Source organism: Epinephelus lanceolatus, chromosome 2 (assembly GCF_041903045.1).
Source record: "Epinephelus lanceolatus isolate andai-2023 chromosome 2, ASM4190304v1, whole genome shotgun sequence".
Lineage (NCBI taxonomy): Eukaryota > Metazoa > Chordata > Actinopteri > Perciformes > Serranidae > Epinephelus > Epinephelus lanceolatus.
This window is the reverse complement of record NC_135735.1, coordinates 39345838-39365481: the sequence shown is the minus strand read 5'-3', so window position 1 is coordinate 39365481 and position 19644 is coordinate 39345838. Positions and strand designations below refer to the sequence as shown.

Here is a 19644-nt window from a genome sequence, read left to right as displayed (position 1 = left end):
TGTTGTGTGAATGGTTGCCTCTGCCACCACTGTATGAATGTGTACCCAAATGGGTGAATGCAACGAGTAGTGTTAAAGCACTTTGAGAGGTTGGAAGACTAGAAGATGCTATAAAAGTGCACGTCCATTTAAGTCTGTTTCATACTCATTGACTGTTTCCTGTTTAAAAATTGTGCTCCTCAAGCCCGAGCCTACATACCCGTGTGAAGTCCCTTAGGCTGTTTTCTCTACAGAAGACATTACACAACAGTTTTCACACGCTGTGCAGTATTTCCCGTCACTGGTAGACTGACTTTGTCAGTTTCTTTAACCATTTCATTGTTTTCACCTTTGTACAGGTCATAAAGAGTCTGTAAGCTGTCTTATTAGCTCATGCTGTCACTTTAAACGGCCAAAACAAATGTTTCAAACAGACTTTCTCCTCTGTAGTGAGGTGGAAGATTTCCTTTCAGTTCCCAGTAAGTGCTGTAATTATGACAGTGTGATCAGACTGATTTTCCAAAGGAGTGAAGTCATACATACACCCACACAGAAGTATGGACAGGGAAAAAAATTCCGTGTGGAGCCTTTGATTTTATCACTTTCAAAAACCACCTTCAAATTTAAGTGTTATGCGCAGACTGAACAGCGGTCATCAGTTTCTGGTTTTGTCAGGGGAAAAAAAGAGAAAACAGAGAAAAACAGACACAGACATCAGGTCTGTCTGAGCCTTTCTTATTTATTTCACCATTGAGTCTTTGCATAGGACTGGCAAAAATTAGTACACCCTATAGTGCAATGATTTATGATGTTATCAAGTTTTTAAAAAAGGACAAATGACAATAAGACTAATACAAATCTAATCAGATTAATTTATCCAATTTATCCAAATATTTCAACCAGTGTTGAGAATGACGTATATCAAATAAGCTGCAGGCAATGTTAATTTATCATAGCTGTTAATAACATATAACACAGTCATTTTTAAATATGGCATTAAGTTAACATCCCGTCATGATTAGGGTCACTAAATACACTCACAGGTTTCAGCCACTTGTAAAATGAATGCCTATGAACTCTGAAGCTGCTCTGGTGCTCTGCACATGGCTCACATACATCATAGTAAGCAGCAATACGTAATGTGAAGTATGGAGAAAAGAAAAAGACATAAAATGAATGCCTCTCTGAGATTAAAAATAAATGCTTTTCTCTCTGACAATCACAGACTAGGGGTGAAGGTTCAACTTCTTTATTACAGCTACATCACTGATATATGGTTATATAAGTGGTTCACTGATCATAATATGTCGTTTCTTTGTGCTGAATGACCAGTGAGGTATTGTTTGTGTCACTTGTCTTTACCACACCATTTGCTGATCATGATGATTATAGTGATTGTCATTCATTATGTATCCCTGATAGTACAAAAAAAAAAAAAAAAGAGAGAGTGTCTGACTTTGACTTTCTCAGTGTTCTCATGTGGACTCTTCAGTAAACCACCTCAGCACATGGGCTTTGTTCTCCGTCACCCATTTAATGTTGGCTGTTGTCTTCTCTATAGCCTGCTCCAGGGCCAAGGTGGCGGAGCCAAAACCAATGTGGAGGTTGTCTTCTTTGAATTTCCTCAGCTGAAGGGAGACGCAAAAAACAAAGACAGAAAAACTGAAACCTCTGAAAACCCTCAGGGAAGTGTGTATTTCAGTGTGGTTGTGGCTGTGCAGGCTGCATACCTCCTGCAACTCAAACTCTGTAGAGAATCTCTTTGTGATCCCGCTGATGAGGTTAGAGAAGGAAAATGATCCACCCCCATACCTAATAAAGAAAAGAAATATGCTGCTTACTTTAAAAGTATAGTGATATAATGATGGTGATTAGCAGAGAGAAATTGTGTATATCCTGCTGTTGATCCCACTGAACATCTTTCTGGGAAAACAACAGATAAAAAAACCTATAAATGGAGAAGTCTGCAAATAAAGGCTGGTGCTGTTGGTGTGAAGGCTCAAAACAGTTCAACATTTTTAGCACTTAATATAGTTATTCATGCTTCATTGTCAAAGACTTGACTATTTTCCAAGCTAACTCAAAAAAGGGAAGGGTCGAAGAAATGCTTGCACACTCAGCAAACTGGGTGAGTAAGTTAAGGATAAAGAGCACCATATGTGCAGCTGCAGAAGTTACATTTCTACCTAGAAATCCTCAGCATTTTTAACTTTTACACTCAGCTGGCACCTGCTGTGGATTCTGTGTATCAAATATTCCTCCGACCTTAATTCATTCCTTCAGACTGCTGACTGTTTTTCCATCAAACCCTCCCTGAGGAGTGATCTCTTACAGCTGGAAAATCTGGCTCCATCTTGCTCTGACGAAGTTCCAGGCCAGCGGCATCCCCACAACATTTCCGGCGATGTACTGGATGGTAGAGAGGGCGTCTTGCCTGCGGACTTTACTTACATCTAGGGTGTACTCCAGATACCTGGCTCAACATAAAAATTTTCTTTCAGAGCAATCAAATCCAATACACATTAATACACTTACTTTAGAAGAATAATTACCATAAGATCATTGAATATTTTAAACATCTGGAGCATGTAAAAAGGGTGGCACGGTTGTTACCTTACTTAGTGTTATGGTTGACTTCTTTCCTGAAATAGTACAGTTAACTGAGTTGTAAAGGCGTGTTCAGGCAGAATGCAAGGCAGATTTTTGACACTGTTTTAGCACAGCATTGTGAAAGTCAACAGAGAGGCACCGGTGGCTGTGAAATGATGGAGGTTTGCTCTCAGTGGCACGAATTTAAGATTGGTCCTTCCCACTAGAAAGTATTTTAACTGTTCTGAGATTAGCTGACATATCTGATACGTGGCCGGGCGGCATCAGTGTGAAATGCAGCCGGACGTAACCAGTCTCATTGTTATGATATGCCGCTGGATGGAGTCAGGTTGAAACACTGCTGGTTACGACAGAAGGAGCTGGAAAGTCCTTATAGTGTGGGTGGGAGGGGTAGTAGATGGGTCCAACAAACCCCAGACTCTCCCCTGAGAGCCTGGGGTTCACTTGCTGTATGAATGTAGAGCCAAACCATGACGTTTTTTGTTGGTAGCGTGTCCTGGAAACCATCAGCAGATGCAGAAGAATACCTAGCGCGTGTGATGACTTGGGATGAGAATGTGCTGGTATGTTTCTAGCTATAGCTAGAGCTAACATCTGTAGTTACTGAAAATTCACGGCAAATAAATACGCTGCACTAACAGTCAAACAGTCAAATTAGTGTGACTAGTGCAAGGCAAAAATGTGCTACAACCGACCTATTGAGACTATGTAACTTTTCAACAACCTAATGGCACATCTTATAAATATTTTGCTGTGATAGTCTTTCTTGTTCTGGTATGACCGTTAGCTTATGGTGGCTAACGTTATCCAATGCTAGCAGGTGAATATTAGCCTCCTCTTAAACTGACATTTCTGATACCCTTTTTTCAACCAACATTAGCACATGCGTGAGGATTTTTTAAACGTGGGAAAACCTGTTAAAAATAGACACTAAACTCCTTTCCCATTGCCAGTAGACTGGAGCTGTGTGCACGGTTCTGCAGCAGACAAGTGTGTGTGTCTTTGTCTTTTCTAGTGAGTCAGGTATGACGTCACGGACAGGTTGTAAAACAGGAAATTATACAGTAGAAAGCAGAATGGAGCCCAGTGGAAATTTACAGTGGTTACACCTTTTATTTATCTCTTACTTATTTGGCCTTTCTTTGGAAGTCAGTGCTGACTGAATTTCAAAAGATTTTTGAATGCTGCTCTGTTGGAAACGGATGGTATTTTCTCACAGCCTGTCATTGTGTGGCACCGGCAAAGAGGCTGTAATTGGCGTACCCACCTGGGTGTTGTTGTATTTCCATCACTGCTGATCAGAGCTGGAGCTGATAAATTCTGGTGACCTACTGCAGTCATTTGACTCAGGTGTGAATGCTGATTGTAACCTTTTCTATTATAAAAAAAAAACCCAGATGATTGCAGGTATTAGTGGGTTTTTTGTGCAGCGGGAAAGGGGGTCAAGTCATTTTGCTGACTTTAACACCTTGTTCAGACTGCCTGATATCTGGACACATAAATCCGATCTGATCACTTGCAAATAACAGTGCAGTCAGTCGGACTAAAGGTCTGATTTAAGAAACAAATCTGCAGTCTGAACGTAGCCTTTGACTCTATATATCATGTGTACATTTCATGTCTTTGAAAGTACAGGAAACAAGCAGTCGAAGGGAGAGACCTTGTACACTGGTGGTGTACGGATGTCTCATTCAAAAAACTCCTTGAATGAAAATACTCCTACAAATCTGGCTGTCTTGCATACCTGTTCAAAAGCCAAGGCGCTTTGGCGCAGGCCAACGCTGTCCTGAGCCTGGAAGCTTCAGATGCCAAAGTGGCATTCTTCAACATTCTCCAGGCAAAGTCCCACTCCTCCACACCACCATAGGCTATGGCATAGCAATAAACTGTGCTTTTCAAGTTGGGATGGATCCTGGTCAACATCAAGGCAAACACACAGGAGACTGTAGAATGAATACCACAAAAGTCTCTCTCCTCACACACACACACACACACACACACACACACACACACACACAGATGTTTCAGTGGCCCTCTTGGGTGAATTAACACACTGCACACACAGTCAAATTTGTGTGAACATGAAATTTTAAACCACAAAAGAAGTGACCCTGACTGCTGGATACTCACAGGTTGCGATGTGGGTTTTCCATCCACTGTCTGTACCAGCTTTTGATCAGCTCCCTGCAACCCTCCACACCCGCACTGCAGGCTGTTCCAATGGCATTGATCTGATTATACCTGAGAAGAGAGATGGGAAACACAGCAACATCGGATGACAATGCCCAATATGCGTGAGACTTGTGGAAAAGGTAACAGTAGAAATTAAGTACTGCATTGAATTACATCACCAAATGGTAAGTCACCTTTTTGTTTTAAAAATACATCTTCTGTTCTATGAATTCTTACTTGTCAGTGTGTCCTGATGGTACTTTGGTCCAGTTAGCTGTAATTGTCTTGAAGTGCTCAAAAAGTGGTTGGATTTGTTTCTTGAGGTATGACTAAAATGAAAACATATCAGCAATAGTTGTTATGTGAGGCCATTTTACACTTTCCTGTTAGCATCAAAATGAGCAGTATCTATAGTAAAGCAGTATTAACCTGTAAAGCTCCATAAACCTCAGAGCGGTCAAACATGAGGATGTAGTAGTTGAGGTTTCTCAGAGCTGACTCCCAGGGGATGTACTCTCTTTCCTTGGACAGGTATTTGGTTGTTCTCAGGGCCAATGTAGTATTGATTATTTTGGCTCTGTACAAGGGGAACAGATCCTTCACATTCTTTGCAGACATACAATGTGTGAAAGATTCAGTACTTTGAATACTTAGTTTTCTTTACCTTGCTAGGTTGAATGCATCATCTATGATCTGTGCTCTGTTGATAATTGATAAGGCCTGAAAGAAAAACATCACATACATGTTCAAACATGCAGTTTCAGAAACATCATTTAATGCTGGGAACCTGGAATTAAAATTTAAGACCATCTGAAAATGCAATATCAAGAATGAAATTTGCCAAAACCAGCACATTCCTGCATCAAAATGTATTTAGACTTGTCGGGCGTGTTAAGATGTTCACACTAGCCCCATCCAGTATCAGCTTTGTGATTGGCCAAGTTAGAATGAGAAATAAAATCAAAGGGGATTAATTATGCACATTTACAGGTTTATACTTGCATGTTGGGTTTCTACCAGGACATGTTTACATGCTTTAATGTTCAAACAACACTTTATTTCCACCAGATCCTGGGCAGGCCAATAGCAGCTGTTTATGTAATATGGGGCAGGTTTGATAACTGACAGAGGAGTGTCACCAGTCTCTGCTCTGTCCACCCTAACATGCCAGGCTCACCAAACTGTGATCCAACTTTTCAAACCATGGCCTATTTCCCACCTAATACGTTTGCAGAAACACATTTTCTTGTACTGTCTAGCTGTGATTTGAGGAAGTTTGTGACCAGGCCGCCAATGGACGAAGCACCACCGCAACTTGCATGTTTTGCTCAGTGCCACATCACACCTTTCACTGCTCTGATTGGTTGTAAGTCTCTCGAGTTGCGTCCAGAAGCTTTCTCGTCTGCGCCTGTTCATAACACCCCCTGGAAATCAAAAATGAGCTGCCAGGCTACAACAGGTACCCTTTACTCTTAAGCAAGTCTGCAACCCTCTTTATCTTGCCATTTTCTGTATTCATCTAAAAGTAGACGTACAGCACAAACAAAACTGTCACGGAATGGAATGAGAGATGCTGGTGAATGGGGATGTGACTCACCTGATGGTTGGTGTTGAGCAGGGAAAGGAGACGATCCCAGTTGCCAAGATCATAGTTCACCCTAAAGTACCCAGATACATCGATGTTGGCCAACACCCAGTCCTGTCCTGAAACTCTCATCAGATTGTGAGCGTCTGGTGAAAAATATGAAAGAAAGATATGCAGACTATTCAGTTAATGCCATGACCAGCTTGGGTTGACTCCACTCATCTGGTCGAAAATCTTTCCTTCTCTAGTATGCAGGTCTGATCTAGAGGAGAAGTGGGTGTTACTCAGTATGACCATACCCGTCCTTTGAAGGAGCCAGTACTGTTCCTGCTCCACACCTGTCTTCATCCATTTAATTGGGACAAACCATGTGTAACTGGACAGAAACATGGATAACAACAACGAGTCAAAATGTGGAAAATTCTGCTTTTCAGCCATGTTAGCTGCATGGCTTTCAGGATAGCAATGTGAGGCTGTTGGTCAGGCTTTCTGTCGTCCTTTTGGATGTACTGCCATTAAATTTAGTCCATAACATTTGGCATCAAGGAATCTGATTTAATGTCTGAATGGATCTAACTGATTCCTACTTGAACTCAGAGGGCCTGTCCACTACAGATTCTGGATCCAACAGAAAGTGTTTCTGGGTGATACTTCCTGTGCGGGTGTCAATAGTGACCACTGGGAAGCCCATCTGAAGAGTCCAGCGGTTCATGATGTTGTGGACGGTATGAGGAATATGAATACCTGGTGTGTTTTCAACTGCCTAACAACAAAGAGAAAGTCACAGAAAATTAAGAAGAAACACACACACATACAAAGACCATTGCCAAGTAACATCATGCACAACATGTTTGTAACTGTTAAGCCTTTTGACTGTTCCAACCTGCTGGAGATGGTCCCACAAGTCTGTATACACTGTGTTGCCAAAGGCGAAAGTATTCAGGTAAGACTGAAAAGAGAAACTAGTTATGAACAGCAGATCAGGCATCAGCAAGATTACTGTTAAAAAGTTGCATTAGGCTGCATGTTTAAAAACACATTGTGTTGTAAGAGTCCAACCACAGTACACAGGAAGCGATAAATCATCAATTTCAAGCAAGTAATCCTTAGTCAGAGTAACAATAACATGAATACAGTGTGATTCATCATACCCACAGACTCTGTCACTAGTGCGCACAAGCACGCACGCACGCACGCATGCACGCACACACACACACACACACACACACACACACACATACACAGTGACAGTAGTAATTAAGTAATGGGGCTGACAGTGAATACTCACACTGAGTCCTTTGGCAAACACAGGCTCAGTGAGAAACTCTGACAGCATCCTGAGCACTGCGGCTCCCTGACAAGAGCAAACACAGAAACCACAGCAAAGGAGTTTGTGTTCAATTTAATATATTTGAGCAAGGTGGTTCTCTGACAGGGCAACATGGCTCCTGATTCAGGAAATGACAAGATTCAGGACTAGATGAATGTGAAATAGACTCAAAAGTGAGAGTCATTCTGAATATGCTATAATTATTTGGGGTATTTGTACTACATGCATTTTCCAGGGACTTAGAAAAGGGGAATAAGATAAAACTAAAACTTAATGATAAAAAAATAATAAAAAATAATAAAAATTTGATAATAAAAAATAGAAAATCGGCATGAAATGATACCAATATAATAAGATATTTTTGAGTATTTTTTAAATCAAGTAGTTAATAAAAATTAAGTGTGTGAGAGGGAAAAATTCAAATAAATACAACTGTACAAAGTGATGCAGGGTTGATGTTTTATTTTTTTTTTTTGTAGGCCAACCCAGAAGTTAACATCGCCCTGGTTCCCATGTCAAAAAAGTCTGTGGGATTTTTCCATTGGATTTTGGATTATTACAGAAAATAAGCTCTGTGGCAAACAACAGTTGATGACACATTTTGTCCAGCAACACAATCTTCACCAAACATCGCTTTTATGACTTTTTGATGCATAAATGTAATTGCCAAAAAGTACAAAGCTGATGTTGGGTGGGTATTTACTGATGAATTTTGTATTGTGGCACAAAATGTTAATCTCTTAAACTTGATGATAACAGACCTATTTTCCTAGGCATCTGACCAAAAATGCATTAAAAAAACCCATTAACGTCTCAATGAGGGAACTGAGAATGCGAAAAATGCAAATTAATTTCCCAGTTGTAGGACTCATTCCTTCACCACTCTATCAGATTACTGTGTAAAACATTGGCAGAGAAGCAGACCTTGCTGTAGGAGATGGTGTTGAACATCTCACTGATCTGAGCAGGAGTGTTGACCTCCTCTTCTCGACGGGACAGTGGGTGAGAGGTGGCCAGGGCATCCACAGCAAACACTTTGTGCACATCAGACAGTACGATCTCGTCTTTCTGCAGCCAAGCAGAGAGATGAGTTAGGACAGGCTTTCTGACCCATAGACACCATTGATCTGTGAAATGTAATTGGGCCCTCTGTCTTTTCAAGCATGGCTCTTACCATGCTCCAGGTGGGCTCAGCATGGTCAGCTCCAAGGTACTCAACATATGATGCAAAGCCCTCGTTCAACCACAGGTCATTCCACCATTTCAGAGTCACCAGGTTGCCAAACCACTAAGAAAACACAACATAAAGAGTAAAGAGATAAAGAGATTGCCACAGTTACACCTCAGTTATTCTCAGCACATTCTCAAGGAAGGAAAATTCCCACGAAAACTGATGCTGTCTGAAAGTGTGTTAAGATGTTGGCCAACATTACCACTAAAGTTCCACTACAAGAAATATAAAAATCTCAGTAAGCAGGGGCTTACCAACCACGGAATTTGACATCACTTAAGATGTCTAACTATGAATACTTCTGAAAGGGAGCAGGGTTAATTTGTCCCCAGGTGATGATCCGTCATCTGCCTTTGCAAAGGGAGGTTGAGTACTTTGGCTAAATGTATGTTTACAACATTACTGTGTTCTGCACAAGAGAAGAACTGAGACTGCACCAAATCGATGTCCTGATTATTAACTCCCATTATAACTTACTACATGATCTTTCCTCCTTATTACCACAGCTGGAACAGATATGATGATAGCAATTTGAGAGAAATATTATGGTCTACCATGTGTGCCAATTCATGGGAGATGATAGTTGTAATTCTCTCTTTGTTTCCAGTGGAAGACATGATGGGGTCATAGAGCAGGGCAGTCTCTCTGTATGTGACCAGACCCCAGTTCTCCATTGCTCCGGCATGGAAGTCAGGCAGAGCTATCTGATCTGGGGAGGACAAAGACATCATAAAATGATCAGAAATCAGAACTAGAAAGGGCCCACGACAAGACATTTGAAAAAACTGGTGTATTTAGCATGTATGTGATTCACTGATAAGGTTTTAATAATATATGTGTTTAATTGTTTACCATCCACATGTTGTATGTGACACAAGAAGTTTAAAATGAAAAAAAGGGAAGTTAACATACTCTTGAACTGAACTGTTTGCTGATGACCAAAGTTTTTAAATGAAGCTTGGTACAGCAGGGACAATGGAGCAGATTTGGGGAAAACATTTGTGTTGTGATGTCTGGTTTTTGCTTTTTAGTCATGCTAGCCTCATGGCTGTAGGGATCTGCAATATCTGAATATCTGTCTGTCAGTCAGTTGGTTGATCGGTCGGTCCACCACTTTGGTCCAGAGTGAAATATCTTAACAACTATTCAAGGGATTGTCATGGAAGTTTGTACAGACATTCATGGTCTACAGAGGATGATTCTGAATAACATTGGTGATCCCCAGACTCTTTACTGCCACCATGAGGCCTACATTTGTTACTGTGAGTGAAATGTCTCAACTATTGGATGGATTGTCTTTATCAGGTTAAATTTTTACTTTGGTTTATGACCTATATATATACCTATAAAACCTAATGATAGTCCAATCAGACTCAGCTGTACTTTGTGTTTACTGGTAATCAGCAAATGTTAGCATGTGAGCACGCTAAACTAAGATGGTGAACATGAAATATTATGTCACTGTGAGCATGTTATTAAAATTGATCTCAAAGTACTGCTATGCATACATAGCCTAAAGCCTCACAGAGCTGCTAGCATGTCTCTACACTTCAGTCTCAATGATTCATCACGATTTGTTCTTTGTAATGTAGTTGATCTTAAAAGTGACATGTATTACTGGAAGTCATTTTGGATACAGGATAAAACATCCAACAGCAAAGCTAACACATAATGCACAAAATGTTCCTTTTTCCAATTGAATTGAAGACTGAATGCCAAGCTATGTGAGATAAAGGAAATTAGATTAATATTTCTATCATCACAGGAAAATGTTGACCCACCTGACTTGGAGAGCGGATATGTGGCATTGTAGTAATGCTCATAGAACTGAAGGATTGGCCCTGTAACGTTGAGAGCATAGTCACCCTGCTTGTTGTCTATGGCTTTTCTTCGAGCCCAGATTCGAATCTGCAAAGAATTCAGTAGCTTTATTTAAAAACAAAATACCAGTGATCATTTTAAAAATTGTCCCACAATTTTTTCATCCTGTGGTCACATGAATATCCAGATGGTGTGACCTCTGACCCTTGTCATCATTAACACTGGTTGTTTGTACTGCTTTTGGTCTATGATCAAAATTAATGTGTATGCTGACTACACTGGTAATGTAAACAGGGAACCAAAAGTCTCACCAACAAATTGTTGTTAAGGGTTGATTGAATGTCAACAAAGTCACTGACAATAAATGCCAGCAGATATGTGGACATTCTCTCTGTGGGCTCAAATGTAGTCACTCTGACAGGCACGTTGTCAATGACAGAAACCTCAATGCCTGTTCAGGGAGAGAACGAGTTAGAATGACACAGCATGTAGTTGCTGATTTTCCCATTACATGCCCAAGTTGTTAATTATTGACAATCATACTGTCTTACACATGACACATGATAATCCTTTTTAAATAACAAGTCAGATATCTTGTACTAACCACCATTTGTGTTATATTGCAATTACTTAAAATTTTTCACTTCCAATATGTTTTGTGTTCCTATTTGATTCTACCATTTGCTTTTGTACTGACCCAGTTTGCACAGAGAATTAGGATGTAAAAATATGAACTTGTGTTTCTAAAACGAACCGGTTTCCCTGCCGTTGGACAGAGCCACAGTGTCTCGGTCGTGGATGATGGTGACGTTGAAGACGGCTTTCATTGCTGGCTCGTCAAAGCAAGGAAAGGATTTCCTGGCATATGTTGCTTGCATCTGCGAGGTAGCGACGACTCTGCAAAATGTTCCAATTAAACATTGATACAAAGTAGACATCAATCAAGCCAAATACTCCAAAGTCCCACCAAGAGGAACACTGGAACTATAAAAAATACAGTCAAGAGCACAGTGATGGTGCACCATTTTGCAGTGCTGCATCATTGCTTACTTCTTTACACCATCCTCAGTGTATTCACTCCTGTAGAAGCCCTCCAGATCATCTGCCAGCTCCCCCCGAAATTTAGTGTTAAGTACATATGATGTTCCAACAGTCAGTCTGCTGCGTAGCTGAAGAACCAGATACTCCGTCCGCACAACAAGCCAAGACCTTTGTATTGTGGGCGCAGTGGCTTCACCCAGGCCACTCAGCTTAGCATGGTGTCCCTGGAAGGTGGTGAGGTTCAGCTTGTTGGAGTGGATGATGATGAGGTCTGTTTCTTTCACACATCTGAAGATCACAGTTGACTGTCCAGTGAAGATGTAGAGGCCGTCTGCGTTGGGCTTCAGCCGGGGCCACAGGGTGACATTATAGGAGACAGGAACAAGAGAGTCTGGAAGTCTGTAGTAGTCCCAGGGCTCCTTAGGAGTAAAGGGAGTGGTGAAGGGTGTTGGCAAGCTGGTGCTCTCTGTTGCTCCATCTCCAGGCTTGCCTCGATTCTTGGCCCTTTCCTTGTCATAGGCAATGGACAGAGCTATAATTGTAGCCAGAGCACAGGCCGCCAGCACAAGCAATCCGAGGCCCACGTTTTTACTGACATAGTAGACTTTCCCCATGTCCGAATCAGGAGTTCAGAGATGAACTCTCAGTCTGTGTTTGTCCAGCACAGCCGGTCTCTTCCCTCCTCAGTTAATGGTTGAGATATTAACATGGCAAAAAAGACATTTTCAGAACACCTAAGAAGAAATGGAAAAATACGAAGACCTTGGTCATCTAGTCTGCAACCTGGTTCCTAGATTTGCAGATGTGAAGTAATAGAGCACAGTGTCAATTAATGTCACAAATTACATTTCAGTCATTCACTTTCAGTAGTTATCATCAATACACATCACAAGCATCCTCCACTGGTTTTCCAAGATGTTTTACATAGTCTGCCACCAGAATATCTACACGCAGAACTGATATGATATCATGCATTGCAGTCTTTCATGCAAGGAAGCATATGGAAAGGTTTCCTCTGATCAGTGTTGGAAAGCAAGGTACCAGTTGTTACCACTTGTTTCAGTATGGGAAGCGCTGATGACTGATGGAGGAATACACTGACTGCTTTGGACGGAAAATTACCCCATTGTTATGCTTTTAATTTTTCAAACAAACAAATTAAACAGTCTCTTCTTCAAAATTGTATGTGGCTGATGAATAATACTTATTATATTGTCAGGTGCCCAAGTGGTTAGACCACGCCTTCCATGCACAAAGACACTTTGCCGCTGTGGGTTCAATGCCAGCCTGCAGCGATTTGCTGCATGTCATCCCCTGTCAAGCTTCAGTCTATCCCAGGGGCGAAAATCCCATTTCACAGTTGGGGGGTGGGGGGGAGGGGGGGTAAACTGGTAAACTGGTTTATAAACAGTGTGCTGTGAGATCTGCCGACGCACAACAGTTGCGCGTAATGACTGCTCCTCATCGGTTAGACTGCACGTCTTTCATGTTTGTCTCACTGACAGGTGGAGAGCCTACAGACAGGTACCCATTAGCTACGAGCCGCTCCGCCACTGACTGCTCTTGTCCTGTCCTCTCCCTCTTCTTTCTCTCCTGTCCTCTCTGACTATCACTAAACTCTGGCTTTTGAACAATGCAGGAGAAATGGTGCAGACAGCTTATATTATCAGCCTGGGCCTGGGGCTTGTTGTAACAGTAAATGGGATGTGTTGTAACTTGTGTCAGTTAAACTGTGTCTGTGTGAGTGAACATCTTACCCTGCAATGTGCGATGTGGGCAGCGGGTCCAGCCACTCGTTGCTACTGCTGCCTAGTAGCCCCGGCCGTTGGAAAGAGTGTGTGATATACCACTACTAGGAATGGGAGGGGGGGGACTAAATCTTTTAAGATTTAAATAGCACATTATTGCGCGATTATAATGAGCACCGCTTAAATTGTGCTTTCAATAAATACTCCTGCACTGTTCAACAATTATTACATGTGTCTCAAATTATTCTAGGGGGGGACAGCTTTACTGAAGGGGGAGTCATGTCCCCCCGTCCCCCCCGGGATTTCCGCCACTGCACTCATCTCTAATATGAGTTTTTGCATTAAAGTTATGCATCAGACATGTACCCAGTGGCTGGTTTATTTGGAAGAAAGAGTAGGATTTTCATATGTGCTACTGCTATGAATATAATAACCAGAATGAGTGTGTCAGTGCTCTTAACTTGTGCTCTTAACTATCATTGCTTCTAGCTGCCCTTAATCACTGGAGCATGTGCAGCTAGCCGGAGCTGACAGATGTTTATCAAAGGTGGCATTAAGTATTATGACATAGAGATTTCATAGAGATAGAGATTTCAATGTTTTGTTCAATGACATTGAAAATATGTCAATCAATACCCCCACTTGTAAATTTTTAAGCTTTTAGGTGTCATAAAACAGACGATTGCTAACAAGTGGCTAAATGAGGATACGAAGCATCATGACATCAAACCTGGCTTTACAGCCTCATTGCTATAGGAATAATAAGTCATGCTGCGGTGGTGTAGTTAATTTATTACTGCCTAACATTAGCTTGTTATTGAGGATTGCTTTTATGCTTCAAAAATCATAAAAGTGGTGTTTATTTGTGAGGATTTCCTTGCTGAAAAAAACATGTAAGCATCATAAAGTATTGCCACAGAGACTGTTTTTTGCAATAATCCAAAATCCAATGGCAATCCAATCCAATGCAACTTTTTGCTTAGGTCCATGATGTGTGCATATCCTTGTAATCTGTAAATGGGAAACCATTTATTGATTTCTTCTCCTTTTTATTATTGGTCAGTCTGTACTACATGTATATCTAGTACTATATTTCCTAGTATTTTCCATTTCATTTTGTTGTCTGGGCTGCAGATTTTAGCATTGTTGCCTCACAGCAACATGGCTCCAGGTTTGAACCCACTGGCCAGCTTGAGCTGGTTACTTTAAATTGCCTATTGATGTGAATGGTTAGGGTTAGGATTAGGGTTATAATGGTTAGGTTAGGGGTTTGTCTCTATGTGTCGGCAGTAGGGTGGCAACCTGCCCAGGGTGTGCCCAAACTCTTGCCCAGTGTACGCTGGGATTGGCTCAAGCCACCCAACAAGCGGTTACAGAAAATGAATGGATAGATTTTGTTTTCAACTCTTCTGTGTGTGACATTTATTTTTAATAAAACAAAAACCAACAGGGTGGATAAAAGTCATAACAATATCAGGATTATTTTAGAACAAAGACTATCCAGGAGAAAACAGACCATATTAACTCACTTCTGTGCAGCCTAGTACAATTCGACTAGGACAAAGATCACAGCGTGGTGTGACTCTGGTTAATTGTCTTATCATTTAACATTTACAACTGCTATCTGTCCCTGATGCTCTTTGATGTTCTCAACAGTCTGACGTTTTTATACACTCATTCATGCTACAGATCATAAAAGCTCATTGTGATAACTCTGTCAAGAAAAAACAGGCAATAAAAATATCATGGTGATATGATGGCTTCAGAGCAGCTGACGCTTACAAATAAAATTTTAACCACCAAGGTATTTAAACTTAGCAAAACCTTTCTCAGATGCAAAGTTTACCAGTGAGGTAACAGCAGTTTCCTTAAGCTCCTCTGTGTATCAGAATCACTTGACATTATCAGTAACAGCACAGGGAGTAGTGTGGTAATATCTGTCTGTACAGAGTGTGACATACAGTACTTGATAGAAGAAAACACAGACTCAAATCAAACTTTGTTCCTTTTATCATGTGAAGGACAAAATCCTGACTGCGCAGTTTTTGTCCTAGTTTAACATCCCTGCTTTCTTTCCTATCTGACAGCATGTGCAGGTGTTTCCTGTACAACGTCATCATGTAATCATCGTACCGCACATGTGGAAGCACATGACAAACACACAGAAATGTCAGTAACCCCACCAGTATTTTAATTATTACACAGGTCTTTCCATCACATACATACTTGAGATTAATTATACCCCAACTAATGGTTAATGTACAACCCATGCTGTGTTGTAATAGTAATCTATAACAGTTAGCCTTTGATAGTGAGAGGCTACAGCTAAAGATTTCCTTTGTTACAGGAGCCTATATTTGGAAACAAGTTAGCTGACTACTACTACTAGCTACACTCCCCAAGAATCTCGTATGTAGGCATCTGTTTATTAGGCTTTATTTGTATACAGATAATATTCCATTGGGCTATTATGTTGGTAACAGACATTCCTTGTGATAAAGGTACAAAGCTTTTCATGAATTCAAGATTTTGATTATGGAAATTTGAATCTCTGTCTTAATATTTCCGCCTATTACCTTCTGTATATCAGGCAGCAATAAATGAGATAGTCATATTACAAAATCTAGCAACACTTTATCAGGGTTATCTACCATTTTATTAACAAAGATAAGAAGGCTGAAAAGATCAACGAGTCCTTCAGACATCAAAAGAGAAAATAAAGATCTCAACACCCAACAGGTACAGAGCATCTGGAAACTCTCTACAGACCAAGACTACACAAATGTAGACATTCTAGGATCTCACTATAATATGAAACATGCCCTTAGCCACCTATGTTCCTACCATGCAGTGTCTAAAAAGATATAAGACCTACAGTACAAAGGTAGAGAGCTGTTACTACAGAAGCAGTGAAGTTAAGGAAAAGGGGTTCGAAAAGACAGCTCACCCAAACATCAAAAATACATATTTCCTAGAGATTTAATCCAATTGAATAAAATATTTTTTTCTGTACAATCTAAAGACCTTTGACATGAATAGTTATTAAAGGCTTGAGTTATTGTTAAACCCTGTGACTATGACGAGGTGTCAAATTTCCATGTTTTGCCTGGGAACAGGAAGTGGTTTGTAACCTGCCTTCAGATGGTACAATCTGCCTCAAACTTCTCATGTTCGATAAGAGTCCGACCCTGAACACATCTATATGCCAAAATGTTGTGATAGTTATAGTGCTACCTAATTGAAACAGAAAATTACACGTTTTATGCTATGATTTACTTCTCCTAGCAGGTTGACCAGATCCACCTCACGACCTTAATGATGCTTTCAATGAAAGTTGTGAGTTTTTATTGAAAGACGTTGTCCAGCCGTAGTGGCCATTTTGAACATTTCACCAAAAAACATGAAGTTGTAACTTGAGCATACATTGTCCAATCTGCCAAAAATTTCCAGGTTCTTGGTATCTGCGTGCCAAAATGAAGTTGTAGACTTAGCAACACCTTCTGACTACAGGAAATGTTTTCTACTATGACATACTCCTCCCACAGGAGTGACCAGATCCACCAAAGATTTGGTCAGCATAGTTGCAAGACCTTGATGATGCTCAGTTGTGAAGATTGTGAGTTAACATCGAACAACGTTGCCATGGCAATGCCTAATGCACCATGAAACAGGAAGTTGTGGTTACTTAAGTGTACTTTTCCAGTCTTCCCCAAATATCACTTGTTTTATAAGGCTCCGGGGCCTGAAGACGTCAACATGCTGATGACGTGTCATAGTGACTGCGCCACTACTGACAACAGGAAGTAATACCTTGTTAGACAGTTATTATTTGATTTACATGAAATTTACATGGTGTGGAATACAACTGACTTACAGCAACATGACATATAATTTGTGTGTTCTCCAGTGCCACATAGTGAACACAGAAAGTTGGACAAAATGTGAAATAGGTCATTCCAGCGCCCACGCTCTATGAGGGGTATGCCATCTCACTGCTGCATGCAGTGTTTGAGTTTCACGGAAATGAACTAGTTTATGTGTTTTGGCTTTGTTTTCAGCTCTCTTTTGCAGTTGCTGCAAAAGCAGTTTGCACAGAAATGACACATTTCTGTGACATATTTTTTTTATACAGTAAACAACAGGTGTCAAAAAGTTAGATTAAGGCCTTCTCCCTCAATTTTGGCCAAAGGTGTAGATAATTACTGCAATTTGTAGTCACAGTAACCTTGTCTGTTCTGATAAATAATAGGAAAGTTCAACATTTACAAAACATTTCCTAATAACAGGTAAGGTTGGGCTTGTCATGACATGTCTGACTCTATGTGTATTGATAATATATTGTATGCATATATATACATACATATATATATATATATATATATATATATATATATATATATATATATATATATGGATACACAGTATTAAATCTCAATGTAACAGACCAGAAGGATTTTGATGCAGGTGCGGTCAGTGCTGTAAGTAAAAAATGATGTTATTGTTCGTCAGTGAAGATGGTAAACAAGGGTCAAGAAAGAAGTAGAGTAAATGAATCACGTCTGTTAGATAAATGCTTCTAATGTCACAAATATCCCTTTAGGCCAAGTTAATAAGCAATATAAGCCAAACAAATCACAAGCACGTTCCCTCTGCCAGTAGAGAGTAGGATAATCTTGTGAGTGGGAATGTTTATCTTGGGCGTGTAAAATCACATTTTTTCATGGAGTAAAAAATGACAACAAAAGAACCATGTGACCACCTCTGCTTTGTGGTGTGATTTTAAACACACTCTGCTCTTCGGCTCCCTGCAAGTATTCTGTATTCTTATTGGTCAAAACCTGTGCGAGGATATGAGTAGAAATCGTGTGCTCCTCACGATAAGCCCTGTGCTCATGCATGACACCCGTGCATCAAAATAGGAGTAGTTAGTATTGGTAGAAGTATTCTGCGGTTTGCACAGAACTGTAAATCACTGGTGATATCTGGGAAGAACTAAAACTGGGGCCCTGCCTTCTTCCTGTAAATCTTCATTTGCCTAAAAAGGGGAATTACATCACCAGCGTGACACACTCACTTCTCTCACACTTTGCCCTTTGACACTTCAAACAGATATCGTGTTAGGGATCAATAGTTCATCTTATCTCAAGAATGTGAAGGTAAAATACCTTTTACTACCTATACACACTTTTGCATCATCGTTCTACCTGCACTTGAACCTGACTTACATCAGCTCTGTGTTGCCTCAGTTCCCCACTGTGCAGATAAGTTTCAGCCAGCTGTGGGAGTTGCAGAGTTTACCTCCAGTACAGTCCACAGTGGATGTTGACAACCGTTTAATCCAAAGCAGAGCCAAGAAGTCCAACTGGGACCTTAAATATACAGTCTTTTCTCAGAACTGCATTGCACAAGCGCTACTAATGGTTTGCATGACACTAAAATAGTGGTTACTAGCCTTGATCTTTTGTTTGACGTGGAAGTAGTGAATCCATAGAGGAATAAGGGAGAAAGAGAAGCAACAAAGGCTCAACTGGCTGCTTTGTAGTGACATCAGAAGTCAATCATCTTTTTTTCTTTTTATCACTGATGTCCATACACAGCATTTTGTGGTAAATTTATTCTATCCATGCTGCATTCACACACCATTTGCAAATAATCAGTGAGCACTCTCTGCTGCAGGCCGATTCTAAGAAACCTTCTTCACTGTTAAAGAAGCCGCACAACATTGCACCAGATGCCAAAGGCTGTAAAGCTAATACACAGACAGGCTATCACTGAACCTTTGCTGTGAAGGAAAACACAACTTGCAAACAAAAGAGGTAACTTGGCATGCAGCATGTTGGATAAATTAACATGTCAAACATGGTGAAAAACAGCACATACCAAACCTCGTGTAGCTGGAAGTCCACCACGAGCTCTGATTTAAGTCTGCATGAGACACAGAAGTTGAGCTAAAATGAACCCGGCTGATGTGTAACACTCAACAGTCTGCATCTGTGAGGGCGGAGGTGGGAGGTTGAGAGAGCTACCACAAGTTTTTCTGGGGATGTAGGGAGGGAACGACTCCCTCAATTCCACCCCCCCCAAAAAATCCCTAAATTAGTGGGAAGGGGGGCTGAAAGAATGTGGC

The 19644-nt window shown here is 40.7% G+C and overlaps 1 protein-coding gene across 3 annotated transcripts; it reads right to left on the bottom strand.

The window, feature by feature from the left end:
* Positions 1-698: 698 nt before the first annotated feature.
* Positions 699-19547, bottom strand: LOC117257196 (aminopeptidase N-like). 3 transcript variants are annotated; one of them, XM_033627198.2, is made up of 21 exons: positions 19398-19547; positions 11779-12503; positions 11483-11625; positions 11040-11179; positions 10689-10815; positions 9462-9616; positions 8851-8964; positions 8601-8744; positions 7635-7700; positions 7230-7295; positions 6934-7109; positions 6646-6722; positions 6359-6492; positions 5426-5481; positions 5191-5338; positions 4999-5090; positions 4720-4830; positions 4334-4501; positions 2312-2452; positions 1710-1791; positions 699-1607 (listed from the first exon to the last, which is right to left on the bottom strand). In XM_033627198.2, exons 2-21 carry the CDS (start codon positions 12381-12383, stop codon positions 1455-1457), a joined length of 2898 nt encoding a protein of 965 aa, XP_033483089.2. In that variant the 5' UTR covers positions 12384-12503; positions 19398-19547; the 3' UTR covers positions 699-1454. The 3 variants fall into 3 exon arrangements, with proteins under 3 accessions (XP_033483089.2, XP_078017746.1, XP_033483097.2); XM_078161620.1 differs by having other exon boundaries at positions 19403-19518; XM_033627206.2 differs by lacking the exons at positions 699-1607; positions 1710-1791; positions 2312-2452 and having other exon boundaries at positions 4422-4563.
* Between the last annotated feature and the right edge of the window lie 97 nt (positions 19548-19644).

Excerpts from the sequence above, each read along its gene's own strand:
- LOC117257196 (XM_033627198.2), bottom strand. The coding sequence starts at position 12,383 with ATGGGGAAAGTCTACTATGTCAGTAAAAACGTGGGCCTCGGATTGCTT. Across the intron at positions 7,110-7,229 it reads TGTGGGACCATCTCCAGCAG|GCAGTTGAAAACACACCAGG; the intron begins GTTGGAACAGTC and ends CTTTGTTGTTAG. Across the intron at positions 6,723-6,933 it reads GACAGGCCCTCTGAGTTCAA|TTACACATGGTTTGTCCCAA; the intron begins GTAGGAATCAGT and ends GTTTCTGTCCAG.